Here is a 17,949-nt window from a genome sequence, read left to right as displayed (position 1 = left end):
AGCTCTACACGTATGAAATTTTGTTGATTAGATGTGACTAGATTTTTTCTTGGATTTAGTTGATGGGTCTTGGGTTTAGAAATTTCTGGACTATGATTAGGGAATGCTCAAATAGGTAGAGGGAAATTAATATATTGGATCGGTTTTCATCAACCAATTCGAAAACCGATTCAATCCAATTAAAATTTGCGGTTTTTTTTATTTTCAATTTTTCGATTTATTCGATTATCGATTTTTCGGTTGGGTCACCGCGGTTTGAATCGGTTTGGATCGGTTAATAAACACCCCTATCAGAAAGTTACACTTTCATTTGATTAACAATGACTAGCAAAATGTTATAAAAAATGGAGTTTAGTTTTTATACATTGTTAATATAAACTTTTACATTACTTATATTTTATTATATGTTTTTGTACTATTAATAGATTGATTTTATTTCATTTATTCTAGTCGTATTTAATATTTTATTATATACTCTTATACTATTAAACTCATCTGTGTTTGAAGTTTGAACTTCTATCTATAGGTATATTATGTTTTTAAGCTTATCGTTTCTCAAGTTGTTTGAGATAATTTTATCTCCGGCTAGTAAATTATAATCGTACAAAGATGAATTAATGGTGATAAAGGAAGAGAGAGAAAGAGAATCATAATCATTCAAAGGTAAATCAATTAATATAAGAAAATAAATAAATAAAACGACATAGTTTTGAGGTAGTCAGAAATAAACTTATCTCAAGCTACTTGAGAAATATTTTTCCCTTTTACAAAAGGTAATGTTTTCCTTTTTTTACATGATATAAGCAATTTTCCTACACAAACACAAAAGTGGGCCCATCAGTTCTTTTACTTTTTATTTTTATTTTAAAAACAATGAATCCCATAATTGGTTGTCTCTATGACATGATCTAAGAATTTTTCCTCCAACATAATATTTGTTTTTCCCTTTATAAAATGGGCTCAATGAACAATGTAATTTTTCCTCCAACATAATATTTGTTTTTCCCTTTATAAAACGGGCTCAATGAACAATGTTGTACTTTCACCAAAAGTCCATATAATTATAGGAAAAATATTTATCCAGTTATTGAATCTAAAGTTATCTCTAGTGTGTTCAAAACGATGTCATTTTGAATTATAAGATTAAAAAACTACAATGATATAGACTAATATAACCTGCAATATATTAGATTACAAAAATACCTTGATTTTCGTCCCAAAATGACATCATTTTGGACTCACTAGAGATAACTTATCTCCATTGACTGGAAAAACCTATTACCCTATAATTATATGATTTATTATGGGTTTAGAATCACACACATGTGATTTATTATGTATTTTTTCTACTTAGTATTTCCTTGAAAAATAATTTTATTAGACTATTTTAAGAGAAAAAAACTTCTCATGTTGCATGAGAAATATTTTCTTATATTGTGATCCTATTTTTTTAGTAAATGTGAAGCTCACCACTAATTGATAGAATAATTCCCATGCAACATAAGAAAATCAAATTTCTTATTTTAATTATGAGTTTTATAAGAGTTATGTTGTAGGAAAAGTGATTGTGTAATGGTATAGAGATTCGTTTTGCGTGCCGTAGTTTTTTTCTTCTTCAAAAAGTGTGGGTCCCACAAAATGTTATGTGTGTAAGAAACTTTGTTGTGTCATGTTAAATGACAAACGCAAACCCCTTATATATATAATTAAAATGGGATGAAATAGTGAATTGAGAGGGGTGTTTGATGGATAGGATTATTTTTGATTTTATATGTTTTGTGCTGTAGGAACAACAAATTTATTCAAAGGTTTAATAGGGTATATATATTCCCAGTTTTGTCTAGTAATTCACCATTAGTTTTATTTTTACCTGGGACAAAGAATATCTTATTTTTAAACAAATTAAACCAACGCATTAAATTTAAACCCAGAATAAGTGTGCTGAAATATGGTGAAGGGCCAGATAACACGCGGTCCATTATAGATGGAAACTAAAATTATTGATATGTTATAATGTCAACATCGTCTCTCTTGATAGCTACCCATTGAGAATCTAAGGAGGAAGTAGAAAGAAAGTTTATTTTTAAATGTATACACTGCATGACTTTTTTTTTTAATAATTTCGATTGAAAGTAATTAATATCAAATACATTAAAGACAAGAGGCATCTCAAAACCTAAGTCAATGTACTGTGAATAGCTAGAGGCTTAATTTCCTAAACCTTTAAACCAATTAAATTGTTTGTAAAATAATTCCAACAATTAAATTGTAGCATTACTGGGTTTATTTAATTGATGTGAAATGGTATTCAAATATTGAATTAATTTGGGATAGAATCTACTGCGCTGTCAAATTTTTGTGATTATTATTAAAATGATTGATTTTATTTCAATTATTCTAATCATACTTTTTAAATAAATTAAACAATATCCACACAATTTTTAATTTTTCTTGGCGTTAAGGTCCAGACTTATTCTCTTGATTCTTGAACATGCACCGCATTTATTTTTCATATATAGATTGTGACGCGGAACGCCACCTAATGTCAGGCGAAAATTGATCATCATACGAAATCACAATTCATATAATACCCTCGATTATTTCGTTATGACTAAAATATCCCTCACCAACGAAACATGTCATCTTATAATTGGAGCCCTAGTGGGTGTCATGAATGTGAACAGAATCAGCGAAAGAGAAGCATCATCATCATCATCTCCTTTTCCTTCAAGTTCTGGGCTAACTCCGTTTCTTCCCTCCACGGACGCAGTGGATCTGCAATTGTGAAAAAGCAAACGCTACCAAATTGAGCCACGTAAGCAACTATCACAGGAGGCTACAAATCACAGGTTCTTATGCCATTGCTTTTTTTCTTTTCTTTTCTTTTTTAATACTTTCATACACTCTCTGCCTCATTTTTTTTTTTAATCTTCAATTTCCCTTGTATATTCTGAATGGAGCGTATGCATTTGAATTTCTGCGTTGTAATTATGTGTATGCATGCTTCTTTTTGAGTCGTGATTATTGACAGGCGGAAACAGATGATATGGCAATGTAAATGGTGTGGATATTTTGGATATAGATACGTCATTTGGATATTTATTTGGGATAATTGGAGATCTTGTTGAAATAAATGAATCTCTGAACTATTGAATTATACTGATCCTTTTAGACAAAGACATCGTTTGATTTTTCCTTATAATGTCTGTCTTCCGTTTATATATCCACAATGAAATAAATGTGCGTGAAACGTTGGTTTGGATGGAAATAAAACCTTTTTGGCTTAATAAAGTTTTGATTCAGCTGAATGGGCAACTGTAAGTTTGCTATTCTGGTTGAGTGTGCACATGACAGAGGTATGAATCTGGAGTATGATTACGAAGGTGGGTATGTACTGGGGACTTAGGTTCGTAATTCAAAGTAACGTGGTTGTGCATATAAACATGGGCATGCTAAGATTAAGGCACTTCTTTTATAGGATACTGAAGTACAGCTCCATCAATTTCAGTATGTTCTTTCTATTTTTCGTATCTTTATTTGTCTTTCTGATTCATTCATTCTTATACTTGCATAGATAAGCCTCAAGAACAACCAGAATTACTACCGTTACTGTGTGATGGATGTTTCCTGAATGTATAAACGAAGTCGAAGATATGTATTTTCTGTAGCGTGTAAGATCAGATGAAAGGAGGAAATAATTATACCTTTAGGGGGAGGCATATTTCCCTAGCTCTGGTTGGTCTTGTTCTTTTTACCACAATACTGTGGACATGGGAGAGAAATCCAATAGCGACTACTTTAAGATCAGCTCAAGAATGGTACCACATACCTTCAGGTTTGTTTTCCAGCCAGATATACATAATGACATTAATCATTTATTCTCTCCTTCTCTTGTCTTTTTGTACCTTGGTTTGAATTTGTGGGTTTGAAAACAATTTGTGCTGTATTTCAACTTTTGTTGAAAAAAACTAAATGGAAGCTGCTTCAAGTGTAGATAAACTTTTTTGATAGAAAAGGAAGATCTTACTAGGAGGAAGGAGAACATAATATGTGGATGAATAATATTCTAATAAAGAAAATAGAAAAACTCACTTCATCCCCCAAATATCTCTCTGGATACCCACTAGTTGAATTTCCTCAAGAATATATATATATATATATATATATATATATATATATATATATATAAAAATATATAAAAACCCAAAATTGTTGAGGATTTTGATGTTGATGCCTGTACTTTAGGAAAATGTCCATATTGATAGTAATACCTTAAAATAGTTCTGGAATTTTATATTGGCCATCTTGTTGTATGCACTTCTTGAACTTATATTAATGCCATAGGGATCTTTTTATCCATATGATGAAACATAACTTCCAAATAATCATTGCTTTTGGCCTTGCTTGTATCACTCAAAGATGCTTATCGAAAATCTGCGGTAAAAAATAAACACTGTTAATTGCATATGTATGTGTGTCAATTTCCCTAATGAATGTTGAACAAGATTGATATTTGCAATTCTTTTACCCCTTGCAGGATCTGATTTTCACTGTTCCATTGACTAATAATTTGTTGATTCCTACTTCTTGTTGGTTGTGTAACCGTTTAATGTTTGTGTTCTGTAAATAACTTTTCATTAAACTGCTATTTTTTTGTTATTAACTGTACTGATGATTTTTTCTATAAATACATCTGCTTAGAATTTCCTGCGGAAGTGCCAGTTGATTCAGTTGGAGCTACAAAGCTTGACAAAGGCATGGAAAAATCCTTAATCCCCATCAGAGAAAATAAAACAGAACCGAAACTTGATTTTGAGGGTGCAACAGCTGCAGATTCTATACCTGCAGAATCTCCGGAAATTCAATACAATCAAGATGTCAGGTCTTCTTCCAGAAGTGAAGGTAGATTCTTTTTATTTGTTCTTAAATTCATTACAATGAACTTTTTCTGCTACTCTATGAATCCATCCCTATTATCATCATTATTCTGCAATTACATGTTTTTTGGGCTATTATCTTTATATTGTTCTTTCTAAGAATGTGGGTGCACAGCTTATTTGGCTAGTGAGTACTGCTATACTGCACAGAGACACACAAAATAAAAGACATAATATAGCTATATTTAAGGGTGGTTGTTTGCTAAGACAAACAAAGAGATGGGAACCACTCATCAAACCTAGAGAGTAGACAATAAGCATGCCATTTTATTCTGGTTCCCATTTTATCAAACTATTTCTGGCTGAGTAGCTCTTTCCTTAGCTATTTAACTATTATTACTTGCTTAAGTGGAATTCAAGTTGGGGTAATAACCTGTTAGGAACCTAAATATATTCTAGGTTTAGAGAGAGACATGAGAAAAACAAAGAAGGGAAAAGGGAAAGAATAATACTTTTGTATTGTTTTATTGAATTACAAATAGTGACCTAATGAGAGAATTCTTCTTCCAAGAAGGGCTTTCCCTTCACAAAGGGTTTCCCTTTTTTACAGCAAAGCTAATGCTCAGTTCTTAAATGTTAACAAATCTGAATGCCCTCTCTTCTACTCTCTCATTTAAGCTATTTCCCTACCTCTAGCAATTTTTAACTGGCCAAACATAGCTATTCTAACTAACTACTTCTCTCTGGCCCCATCACAACGTAAAGTTGGTTTCTCTTCAAGCATTCTAATGTCTTAACTCTATGTTCTCTTGGAATTGGTTGTTTCCTCTTGAATCATAAGTTTGTCTGAATAGAACAATTTGTTTTTCTTCTTTCGCTGTGTATTATTACTTCACAATCATGTGTAGGTTCTTTACATCTTGACAACTGACCTCCATGGATTGTTGCAACCTCAGCCTAACAGTTAAAGTCTGCTTTCAAATCTTTAACTTTGTTAAATAACTATATATAGTTTGTGGTAATACTTTGATGTTTGAGATGTTAAAGAAAAGAAGGAAAAAATTATTGTTGCAAGTTATTGGATCGAACGTTTACCACTGGGCCAAAAACTATAGCTATTAGTTAGGGCATAACTCTTTCTACCTGTCTTTACCGGCTCAAGTGCCATGGTTTGATCTGACTTCGACCCATACCAGACCTTGCCAAAGCAGGATGTTTGCTTCACCAACATGAGCCTTTTCCTTTGTTGCAACATGTCCATTGGTGCAATCTAGACTTTCTAACAAGTGACCTTGTGCATGGACAGTTGCCATAGGGCTCCAACTAATGCACCAGAAATTTAGCAAATATTCTGCAGATTATATGTTTTGTACTGGTTGCATATGCTTAAACCTTGTATCTACATCCTTCATGAAGTTCATTGGCCGAATTTAGTGGTGATTGGTTTTCTCCTTTGCAGTTTGTAATTATGCCAAGGGTAGGTGGGTTGCAGACAATAGAAGACCACTGTATTCTGGGTTCAACTGTAAGCAATGGTTATCCTCAATGTGGTCATGTAGAATGACACAACGACCAGATTTCTCATTTGAGGGATACAGCTGGCGGCCAGAAAAATGTGATATGCCAGAGTTTGATCGATCTATATTCTTGAGAAAGTAGGTATAATCCTTTCTTTTTCTTTGATCTTGTTTACAACACTTGCATATTTCAGCAAGATTATTATCTGGCTGCTATGTTTATTCAATGGTCTGTCTGTGATGGTGCTAAGTTTTCTGATTTGATGTTAACATAAATAACATTGCATCATTTAATTTCCATTTCAATTATATATTATTTTGATGACTAAACCTGAAATTTGATAATTGGTACTTTTTGTATTTTTGTTAAAAATCAAAATTTGTAATCTTTTTTGTCTTCATTTTCTTCTGTTTTCCTTATGGTTTTAAAATAAAATAAAATCAGAAATACATGAATATCAATTTAGATAACAGTTTGGGAGCGGTGTTTAATACTAATGTGGAATGTAGGATGCAGGACAAAACAATTGCATTTATTGGAGATTCGTTGGGCCGGCAACAATTTCAATCTCTAATGTGTATGGCCACTGGCGGAGAACAGAGTCCAGAGGTTCAAAACGTGGGATGGGAATATGGTCTGGTCAAACCCCGTGGAGCTATTCGTCCTGATGGCTGGGCTTACAGGTTTCCCAAGACTAATACCACCATCTTATATTATTGGTCAGCTAGCTTATGTGATCTGGAGCCCCTTAATGTTACAGACAAACAGACCAACATTGCCATGCATTTAGACCGCCCACCAGCTTTCATGAGAAGGTTCCTCCATCGCTTTGATGTTTTGGTTCTTAATACCGGACACCACTGGAACCGGGGGAAGCTTAATGCAAACAGGTGGGTAATGCATGTTAATGGAAAGCTAAATGAAGACAAAAAGATTGCACAAATTGCAAATGCCAAAAACCTTACAATCTACAGTGTAGTCAGATGGCTTGATTTGCAACTCGTCTCACATACCCGACTCAAAGCTTTCTTTAGGACTATCTCACCTAGGCATTTCTTCAATGGAGATTGGAACACTGGTGGAAGCTGTGATAACACTATCCCATTAACCAATGGAAGTGAGATCTTACAGCAAGGATCCAGTGATCCAATCATTGAGGGTGCACTAAAGGGCACAAAGATTAAGATACTAGATATAACTGCTATTTCGCAATTGAGGGATGAGGCTCATATGTCGCGCTACACTATCAGAGGAACTCTTAATTCCAGTGACTGTTTGCATTGGTGCCTACCTGGAATTCCAGATACGTGGAATGAACTCCTTGTTGCTCAGATATAGGCTCACTCACAGTTTAGTCATCTCTCTCCCGCTCCCCTTTTAACCTTTAGGAAGGAAATACATAGGCTCACAAAAGCATTGCTGGGGGATCATAATCTGTCTATTTTTTGTGGTCTAGGAAGACCAATTATTATTTTCTGTCAAATGTATCTCATTTATTATTTTCTTACTGAATAGGGTTGTAGAGAGATAATAATATAGTTCCGCTTTGTCTCATTTTCAGTGCGAGCATTGAACAGAGTCCAGAAAAAACATAACTTCACGAACGAGGCATGAGCTAAATACCATATACATGTCAGATTTGTGGTGGTGACTTGGTCATTATTGAACATTTTAAAATGGTTTTATTGGGGTCAAGAAGAAAATAAATGGTCTACTCATTTTCATCAGACCTCTCCTCCTCAACTCATCCATCGGGGCAATCAATTTATGTGCACAATATATGTTAAAAAATAAGAAAAAATATGTTCTGTTGTATTAAAATTTTCTTTTTCATTTTTCTCTGCACTTTCAGCGTCTTATATACAATTGAGAAAAACTGTAAGAACCAAAAGAATAAAGAATTAATTGACCAAAATTAAAAAAAAAAAAAAACCAAATTTCTGATCATTTCTGGTTGAACCACTACGATTTACGATACGATAAATGAAAAAATAAATAAAAGAATATCATGCTAAGTGATTCTACTTAATTTTTTTTTCTTGTTTGATGGAAATACAGCACATGCTAACACTCCCTCTCAAATAGCTGAAAAGAAATGTCTGATACCCAACCCAACTTGATGAGTGAATTTTAAAAACTTTATTTGACACCGCCTTATAAAACATGCCAACTGATTTTCATACCCAAAAAAGGTTAACTAACCTTCGGTATGAACCAACAATACATTTGTCATCTTGACATGCCCATGAATTGCACGAATTCATTATAAAGTTTAGGATAATCCAAATTGACATCAGATTTACCAATGAAAGTCCCTTAAATGATTTTTTGATGTTTATTAACCTTTTATCACAGTAACTTTGTATGTTGGACCTGACCATGGCCAATAAAACCCATAAACGGCCCTAAATTAAAAAAAAAAAAAAAAAAAGCAAAACAACACGACGTTGTTCCAATTATTTTATTTGCACACCCGAATCTCTCTCCGTTCGATAAACGCAAACCTTAGGGCGCGCTTTTTCCCGGCTCTCCACCACAACACTATCCATCTCCGGCACCGGCGGCGCCTCCTCCTTTCTCTCTCTCTCTCTCTTTCTCTCTCTGTCTCTTATTTCCCCTTAACTTCATAGTGTTGTCTCTCTCTTCGTCTTTATACTCCTTCAATCGGTCTTAGCCATGAGCTTGGGAGCTTGCGCAGAGCTATCTCGGTGTGTTGCAGTAGCATCAGTGAAACCTAATTCTGGCAAGTGCAACGGCACCGCCATAATCAGCCACAGTTTACACAGTCCAATTACTAATTACAGTGGCGTATTATCAATATCGAGGTCGAGGGACAACAACAAGAACAGGGTGGTTGTGGGAGCTGGGAGCCAAGGTCTTACATACAGGGACGCCGGCGTTGACATCGATGCAGGGTCCGAGCTCGTTCGAAGAATAGCAAAGATGGCGCCTGGGATTGGAGGCTTTGGCGGTTTATTCCCACTTGGTACTTTTTCATCTTTGCTTGTTTTTCGTTCCGTCTTCTTTTGGATTTTGAATTTTTGATTCAACTTGTTTTGAGTAGGTGATTCTTACCTTGTTGCCGGTACGGATGGTGTGGGAACAAAGGTGATGCTTGCCTTTGAAACTGGTATTCATGACACTATTGGGATTGATCTGGTAAACTTTTTGGAAACTGATTTTTGATTTTGCGTCTGCGTTTCTGTTATAACATTGATTGGATTTGAAATTTTGAGTATTATTCTATTTAGGTTGCGATGAGCGTCAATGACATTGTTACTTCAGGGGCCAAGCCTTTGTTTTTCCTTGATTACTTTGCCACTGGCCACCTTGATGTGGATGTTGCTGAAAAGGTAATGGATACACGTTGTGTAGTTAGAGCTTATTCTTGTTTCTCTCCTCACTTTATTTCCTCTTCTTCAGGTTATAAAAGGCATTGTTGATGGTTGTGAGCAATCGGATTGCGTTCTTCTAGGAGGAGAGGTATTGTTATATTTTTTAGTTTATTTTATCACACTATCTAACTAGATATGCCCATTAGTCTTGCCAAGTTATAATCTGATCAATTCAGGTTAGACATTATTCTTATGCTTCTTGAAATTACACTCTTTTGTAGAAGTCAAGAGGTCTATATTTATAGACCTGCATGGCTTCTACAAAAGAGTGTAGAGAGAAATATGAATGAAATATTTTACTCATTTCTTTCTTGTCAATTTTTTATTATTTTACCAAGTAGTGTGATTTTCATATGGTCCGTGAACTTAATTATGTTATCATAGCATTCATTGCTAAAATATTTTTTTTCTAAAAAAATACACATTGCAACTCCGAGGTGGATGATTGTATATATGCTAGAAATGAAGATAAGATAAGATGAGGAATGCATGTATTTGAGAGAAGGTTGGAGTAGCACTTGAGGGGTGGTTTTGGGAAGACGATTAATGGAATAAATGCTTTATTGAGATCAGATTTAAGATTTAAGCAGGTAGAGGAAGTCCTAAGAAAATATCAGGAAAAAAGAGAAACTATAGAAAAATGTGTTGTTCTGAATGGTTATATTGAAAATTTTGTTTTTGATGTTGGCTTCTGGCAATGATTGATTCATGTAGCCAACCCTACCTATTGGGATAAGTCCTCTTCCTTTGATCATTGTTATTTTATGAGAGCTACCAATAATTTTTAAATGGTGTATGGATTCTTGAATATGGATTTTATTCAAATTGACATTTTATTCAGTTCACAGTAGATTGTTCCAATCTTGCATTCTTGCTGAATAGGTTAAGAACATAAAAATTATTGTAGCCAAACTCTATTGTGATAAATAAATACTTCTTCTCACACATATGCTCAACTGCCTGTAAACATCAACGTGGACAAAGAAATAATATGATTTTTATATTTTTCCTCCTGCATTTAGTTAATTTTGTATACTTTTCAGACTGCAGAGATGCCTGGTCTCTACAAAGAAGGAGAGTATGATCTTAGTGGCTGTGCAGTTGGCATTGTGAAGAAAGATTCTGTGATTGATGGGAAGAACATTATTGCTGGTGACGTTCTTATCGGTCTACCATCTAGTGGAGTTCACTCTAATGGTTTTTCACTCGTAAGAAGGTTGGTTTTGAGTATAGAATCCATCAGATTTTATAAAATTGTTTGTTACTGAGATACACTAATATATATTAACAGGGTGCTAGCTCAAAGTGATCTTTCATTGAAAGATCGACTCCCTGGCGGTGATATTACAGTTGCAGAAGCATTGATGGCCCCAACTTTTATATATGTGAAACAGGTCATTCATCACTCTTTTTAACAAAATTTACTTTTTTTTTTTGTTCCTTTTAAATTCCCTCTTTTGATCTGAAGACTCTTTTCTTCTCAAAATAGGTGCTTGACTTAGTTAGCAAGGGAGGGGTTAAAGGAATTGCCCATGTTACAGGTGGCGGTTTCACCGATAACATACCCCGAGTTTTTCCAGAAGGTCTCGGTGCTCTTATATACAAAGACTCATGGGAAGTGCCTACAGTTTTCAAATGGCTTCAGGAGGTAATACATCTTTATATCCCTAAAAAAACAATAATTTAGTGGGAAATAAATTATTTATAAATTTTTTCATTAACAAATATATATTTTAATTTGGTCTTCAATTTTTTTGGAGACAAAAATATATACTACTAAACTGATAACCTCTTACATTAGGCTGGGAAGATAGAAGACTCTGAGATGAGAAGGACCTTTAATATGGGCATAGGGATGGTCCTAGTAGTTAGTTCAGAGGCAGCTAATAGAATACTTGAGAACAGAGGCGAAATAAAGAAAGTCTACCGCATTGGTGAAGTTATATCCGGCAATGGAGTGACCTATACTTAATTTTTGGTTGAGTTTAATCATGTTGTATCTTTCTAATATTTTCATGGAAAATTTAACCTTGCGATTTTGTTGTTGGTTTATTAGAAGCCTAATGGCTTTCACTATTTTGAGGATGAACTTAGTAGTCTGAGTTGTTAGTTAAAATTATTTGAGTGATTTTTTTTTATTTTTTTTTGTAAAAGTAATTGAGGTTTCATGTATTTGCAAACTCATTATTCATACTAATAATTAAAAAATTAAAGACAAAATGAAAAAAAAGTAAAATTTTATTTTTACCAATGTGAAAATATTTTAGCATTCTTGTAATTATACATAAAAAGTATATCAACTAAAAATATAAATAAAATAAATCAAATTGAATGTTATTAAGTAAAAAAGATTTAAAATATTTTACGAACAAAAGGTGAATTTTCACATAAAATCTTTATTAATATTTAAAAATAATATATATAAATTATTTTAAAATAAATATAAATAATACTCATTAGCTAGTTTATATATATATAAACTTTTTAAGTCAAATTAAAAAGCTTGACATCAAATATTAACAGTTGATATCATGAGTCTAATGATTATAATTTATTGGGTCACATTTATTTATTAATTTTTAATAAAATTATAACTGTAAGATTAGCAAAAATCAACGGTTAAGATTTGACGTTAAACTTTTTAGGTTTGATATCGGTATAAAAGGATCATGTCCCATATATATATATATATATATATATATATATATATATATATATATATATATATATATATATATATAACAAGATCATTTAATACTGGCGTAAATTTTAAAATTTGACACTAAATCTTAATCGTTGATTTTTGTCAATTAATAGTTATTATTTATTGAGAATTAATAATTAATTAATAAATTTGATTTATGAAAATTATAACCATTGATTGAAGAAAATTATAATTAAGTATATATATATATATATATATATATATATATATATATATATATATACCCACACTATAAGAGGTGATCAGAGAAGGATAATTAAGTCAATCATCACGCACAACATAGACTCGTAATCTAATATAAACCAGAGCATGGTTTCTGTAACTGTTAGAGATCTTAAATTTTTTACTCTGCCTGCTAAAAAAATTAATAATAGTACTATAAGCTTCATTATGATTTGGTGTCTGGAAGGGTCGTACAATACTACAATATAAATGAGAATTTTACTTCACCTATTAGAGATATTAAACCATCCATTTTGCATGCTTAAAAAAAAAAAATCACAAGCTTCGTTATGATGATTTGGTACCTCGAAGGGTCATACAATTTAAAAAAAAAAAATACATATAATGATAATTTTATTTTTCACTAATTCATTTGTTAGGAGTCTAGTGAAAAATACATTACCTAGGTTTAGAAAGATTCACAAATATTAAAGATTCATTACCTTCTTTTAAGAAACTAGGTTTTTTTAAAAATACATTACATAAAAAAGAAAGATTCACAAAAATTCAAATTATCCATACATTTGCTTTTCACTTATTAAGGCCCGTTTGAATGATTTTTTTTTTTCTTTTAAGAAACTGTTTTTAAAAATAAAAATATTTTTCATTTCATGTATGATTCCACGTGACTTTTTGAAAAAAGTAAAAATCAAAACAGTTGTTTTCTATGTTTTTTTTGTTTTGAAAGTTAAAAGTCAAAACAGAAAACAAAAACAACTCACACATGTTTTCTAAATTTGATTTTTACCAAACAAGTTTTTTTGTTCTAAAAATTAAAATACTGTTTTTAAAAACAATAATAAAAAAGAGCTTATATACTTTCTTTTTTAGAAGTACATATTCTATTTTTTCTAAAGACAGAATATTATCTTTTGACTTGAAAAAACTTTTTATACATTAATCAAAGAGTTTATTTTTTTTTTTTCTATAATCAATGTAGATAATCTACAGCAAAATAGTTCCATCTTTTGAGTCTTTCTAAAAAAGGGTAAAGAATTTTTTTTCGGGGAGCCCAAAACAATATCATTTTGGGACAAAAATTAATGTCTTTTTGTAATTTTAATACATTGCAGGATTATATTAGTCTTTATCATTATAATTTTTTAATTCTATAATCTCAAAACGACATCATTTTGAGCTCACTGGAGATAATTTCATCTCCAGTTACTGGAGAAATACTTTTCCTTTAAGAAATTATTTATTTATTTTTAGATATTTTAATCGGTTCATCGTTTCACGATTAGTCCGATTTGGAGTTGCTCCCAAGTTTAAAGCTTTAAATTCCTCTAAAAAATAATACTGAAAAAAATTGAACACATTTTTTTATCTTCACCTGTTCAATTTCCTCACATCAAATAAGTTAACATGATTTGGTAAAATATATTTACTTTAATTGGATCCTAAACCCACCACACCACGCTGGAGGGAATAAGTTTTTTGATACGACAAACCTGCACTCGCACTCGAGTTACACAATAAGGCATCGGTTTTTTTTTTTTTTTTTGAGCCAATAGGGAAGTAGTTAATTGTCTTGCCCAATTATTTAGCAAATGCCAAAACAGACTAAAACACCACCTCGTTTATTTAAAAAAAAAGAAGCATTTTCCAATTATTTTTCTGAAAATATACATTATTAAATAATTCTACAAAGTTATTTCAAATTCTACGTTTTCTTTTTGTTGATCAGTACACAAATCTTTTCTTTACATTAGTGCTGATTTTAGCAAGAGAGGCGAAACCTATTTATGTTTCTGGTGTTACTTTGTTTTGTTCAATATTTTACATCTTAGTTGTCTGCAGATTTTAGTTTGTTTTATTTTTTATCTTTGACCATTATTAATATAAGGTTTAAAATTTTTATATTTTAAAAGATAAAATTATTTACTACACATTGTGGGACCCACGTGAGTTTATATGACTATGAGGAGAATAAAGAGAAAGAAAAAATTAAGCCTCATATATTTTTATGTTTGTAAAAATAATTTTATCTCTTATAATATGATAAACTTTAAAATTATTAATATAATAATATTAAGTATTTTAATATTAAAATAAAACTTAACTTAATATAATACCATTAATAGATTTTTGTACAAAACTTAAAGTATGTTAAGTTCTTAATTTTTTGTTATCAAAAAAAAAAAAAGTTCTTAATCTTTTAATTTATATTTTAAATTAATATTTAGACTTTATAAATATAATAATAGGTATTAAAAATTTATTTAATTAAGATGAAAGATTAATCACTTGAATAAAAATCTCATAAGCTATTAGTTTTATGATATTTCTTATTTTGCCTACATAGATAATGAATCTGATAAACTTTAGAAATGCACACGCCAATGCAATCAAACTACATCTAGGTTGAAAGGATTTTACAAACTTAGATAGCTGGCACCTTTTTATGTTTTATTATTATTATTAATTAGAATGTACGTACATATAAAAAATCAACAATTACTTATAAATAAATTATTTGATTGGATGTCCATAACCCCCTAGAGAAATTGATTATAATAGCTTTATTATTTGGCATGACTAGATGGACCATCTCGGATCAAATATGATGCAAAAAATTATTGAAAATTCATATAATCATGCATTGAAGAACCAGAAGAATTTTTAATTTATTAAATTTTCTTGGGCTGCTAGTTCTCAAGAGAAATTATCACTAACTAAAGTTGAGATTCACTCTCTTGCATTTTTAAAATGCATATAAGGTGAAATATATGGGCTCATTCACCCATCATGTGGACCTTTCAATTATTATATGAATTTAATAGATTATCTGCAAAAATGCCACATGTATGTTTATTATAAACTCACAACCAGTGGCGGAGCCAGCCCAAAAATTTAGGTGGTGCCAAAAAATTTGACATATTAAATTATCAAAATATTTATCATAATTATACAAATTTATCAGAGAAAAAATTTACTATGAATTCTAACATAGTTATCTAAATTATGTACTAAATAATATCACATGATATTGAAAATTCAAATGAACAATTATCGTTGATTATATATGAAAGCAAACATATAAAAATGCACTAACCTTTTCGGTAAACATTTCAAACATAAGAATTTCACTTTCCTCCTACAACATAATAAGTAATGAACAAAACATTATCCTAAGGTAAAATTTTTGTGATTTAGTTTAGAAATAGGTCAACTAATTATTTTTGTGATTAAGTTTAGAAGTCTTTTTTTAAAAAAAAATAATAGGAGTAAGAATAAATAACATAACTGATTAGAATAAAGTAAGAAAAAAAATAAATATACAGGATAAAAAATAAAAAAAAGGTAAAACACAAAAATAACCATACTATACATGTTCCTTATTATTTGTTTGCATTTAGATGTGTATTGAGTATTTGATTTTCTATTTAAGTGGTGTCAAATTATAATTTTTACCTTAATTAATTATAATTAATTATATAATAAGTAAAAAAAAATAAGCAAGTGCCAAGGCACCTGCTGGCTTGGCTATGGCTCCGCCATTACTCACAACTTAACATTTGTGAGATTATTTTATCAAATGATATTATTAAGAGCATAATTCATTGATCATATAATAAAGACGATTCGTTTTTATAATGCTGATGAGTTTACACATTAGGCTTTTAATAATTATTGCATCACAATCTAAAAGCATATTAGACGTGATTATACCCAAAATGGTTCAGTATAATTATTTATTAAATGTCTCCAATTAATAACTAGACTATTGCTTATGAGAACAAAGTTCTTTATTCTTCATAGGGATATGCTATTTGTAATGCTGGTGAGCTTACACATTAGGCTTTTTAATAATTATTGCATCACAATTGAACAACCTATTACTCTTGATCATGCCCGAAATGGTTTAGCAAAATTATTTATTAAATGTCTCAAATTAATAGCTAAATCATTGCTTACGAGAACAAAGTTCTTTGTTGTGTCATGGGGATATGTTATTTGTATGCAACATCAATTGTATGCATCAAGCCAACAAATTATCATAAATTGTCTCTATTACAATTGGCTTATGGTCAGGAGCCAAATATTTCCAATTTTATAATTTTTGGACACGCGATTAATGTTCCAATTACTCCACCACAATGCACAAAGATGAGTTCCCACTGAAAGTTAAAAATATATGTTGGATATGAATCTCCTATAATGTCTTGAAATAATGACTGGAGATTTAGTTAAATAATTATTTGCTTATTGTTATCCATCTTTCCAACATGAGGGGGAAAGAAGAAATGGTTGAAAAAAATATTAATTAAAATGCATTATTATTATCTCATATAGATCCTCACACACAACAATTATGAGAAAAAATATTATACATTGATTGATGGTTTGACTGATTAACAGGTCTAACATTCCAACTGTAAATGCTCCTATTTAGATTCATGTCCTAGCAAGACAATCTATAAGTGCAAATGAAACTAAAACATAGAAAAATGATCGGTTCCAAATATAAAATTCCTCGGAAAAGGCAAAGGAGAAAATGATTAAGATGGTCATAATACGAAGACAATTTTTAATCATGAAGACATAACTTTTATTAAACCTCAAGGAAGGTTTAGGTACCTGAAAATAATAAAAATGAAGATATCTCTATTAGTTATGTCATTACACGAAAAAGTTGTAACAATAAAGATATAATTATCGACAATATTTTCGTAAATAATGAAACAAGACGAGGATCTTGAAGCTAAATTTGTTGATGAATGTAAATGGAAAAATAATTGCCCAAAATATAAAGACACAATTCAAATTTAAAGTTTTTGGACTTATAATCCAAACATATGATAGTATAAAGCTAGTGGGGTAAATATGTAAAAATGTAATGAGAAAAATGGAGTCGTAAGATATAAAATACGACTTGTAGCAAAATGATTTTCGCAAAAGCTTGACTTTTATTATATGGAATATATTCTCTTGTGGTAGATGCAATTGCCTTCAAATATCTTATTAGTCTGGTAGTACAAGAAAAATTGACATGTGTCTAAGGATGTTATTATAGCATATTTATATGACTTATTTAATTGATAGTGAAATTTATATGAAAATCGTAGAAATATTCAAAATGCTTGAAGCATATGAAAATTTCAGGGAAATTTGATGAATAAAGTTTCAAATATCATTAAATGGATTAAAGAAATAAAGGCGTATGTGGTATAATCGCCCTAATAAAATATTTATCTATTAGTTGACTTAT

The 17,949-nt window shown here is 30.8% G+C and overlaps 2 protein-coding genes across 2 annotated transcripts; both read left to right on the top strand.

The window, feature by feature from the left end:
• Positions 1-2,720: 2,720 nt before the first annotated feature.
• On the top strand, positions 2,721-8,123 carry LOC133292462 (protein trichome birefringence-like 14). The gene is made up of 5 exons (XM_061490870.1): positions 2,721-2,849; positions 3,575-3,835; positions 4,702-4,902; positions 6,337-6,532; positions 6,905-8,123. Exons 2-5 carry the CDS (start codon positions 3,682-3,684, stop codon positions 7,731-7,733), a joined length of 1,380 nt encoding a protein of 459 aa, XP_061346854.1. The 5' UTR covers positions 2,721-2,849; positions 3,575-3,681; the 3' UTR covers positions 7,734-8,123.
• A 735-nt stretch (positions 8,124-8,858) lies between these two features.
• LOC133292457 (phosphoribosylformylglycinamidine cyclo-ligase, chloroplastic/mitochondrial) lies at positions 8,859-11,962 on the top strand. The gene is made up of 8 exons (XM_061490866.1): positions 8,859-9,381; positions 9,460-9,554; positions 9,647-9,748; positions 9,819-9,878; positions 10,834-11,006; positions 11,082-11,184; positions 11,280-11,438; positions 11,592-11,962. The coding sequence occupies exons 1-8, from the start codon at positions 9,072-9,074 to the stop codon at positions 11,760-11,762; spliced, it is 1,173 nt and encodes a 390-aa protein (XP_061346850.1). The 5' UTR covers positions 8,859-9,071; the 3' UTR covers positions 11,763-11,962.
• The last annotated feature ends 5,987 nt before the right edge of the window (positions 11,963-17,949 follow it).

The sequence above is a fragment of the Gastrolobium bilobum genome, unplaced genomic scaffold (genome assembly GCF_033153095.1).
Source record: "Gastrolobium bilobum isolate Gb01-03AN ecotype WA unplaced genomic scaffold, APGP_CSIRO_Gbil_v1 utg8085, whole genome shotgun sequence".
In the NCBI taxonomy this organism is placed as follows: Eukaryota; Viridiplantae; Streptophyta; class Magnoliopsida; order Fabales; family Fabaceae; genus Gastrolobium; species Gastrolobium bilobum.
The sequence above is the reverse complement of the archived record's forward strand: the minus strand, read 5'-3'. Positions and strand labels throughout refer to the sequence as shown.

Coding starts and splice junctions, on each gene's coding strand:
- LOC133292457 (XM_061490866.1), top strand. CDS start 9,072: ATGAGCTTGGGAGCTTGCGCAGAGCTATCTCGGTGTGTTGCAGTAGCA. Junction 9,879..10,833: donor GCGTTCTTCTAGGAGGAGAG/GTATTGTTATAT, acceptor TATACTTTTCAG/ACTGCAGAGATGCCTGGTCT. Junction 11,007..11,081: donor GGTTTTTCACTCGTAAGAAG/GTTGGTTTTGAG, acceptor ATATATTAACAG/GGTGCTAGCTCAAAGTGATC.
- LOC133292462 (XM_061490870.1), top strand. CDS start 3,682: ATGAAAGGAGGAAATAATTATACCTTTAGGGGGAGGCATATTTCCCTA. Junction 3,836..4,701: donor ATGGTACCACATACCTTCAG/GTTTGTTTTCCA, acceptor ACATCTGCTTAG/AATTTCCTGCGGAAGTGCCA. Junction 6,533..6,904: donor CGATCTATATTCTTGAGAAA/GTAGGTATAATC, acceptor TGTGGAATGTAG/GATGCAGGACAAAACAATTG.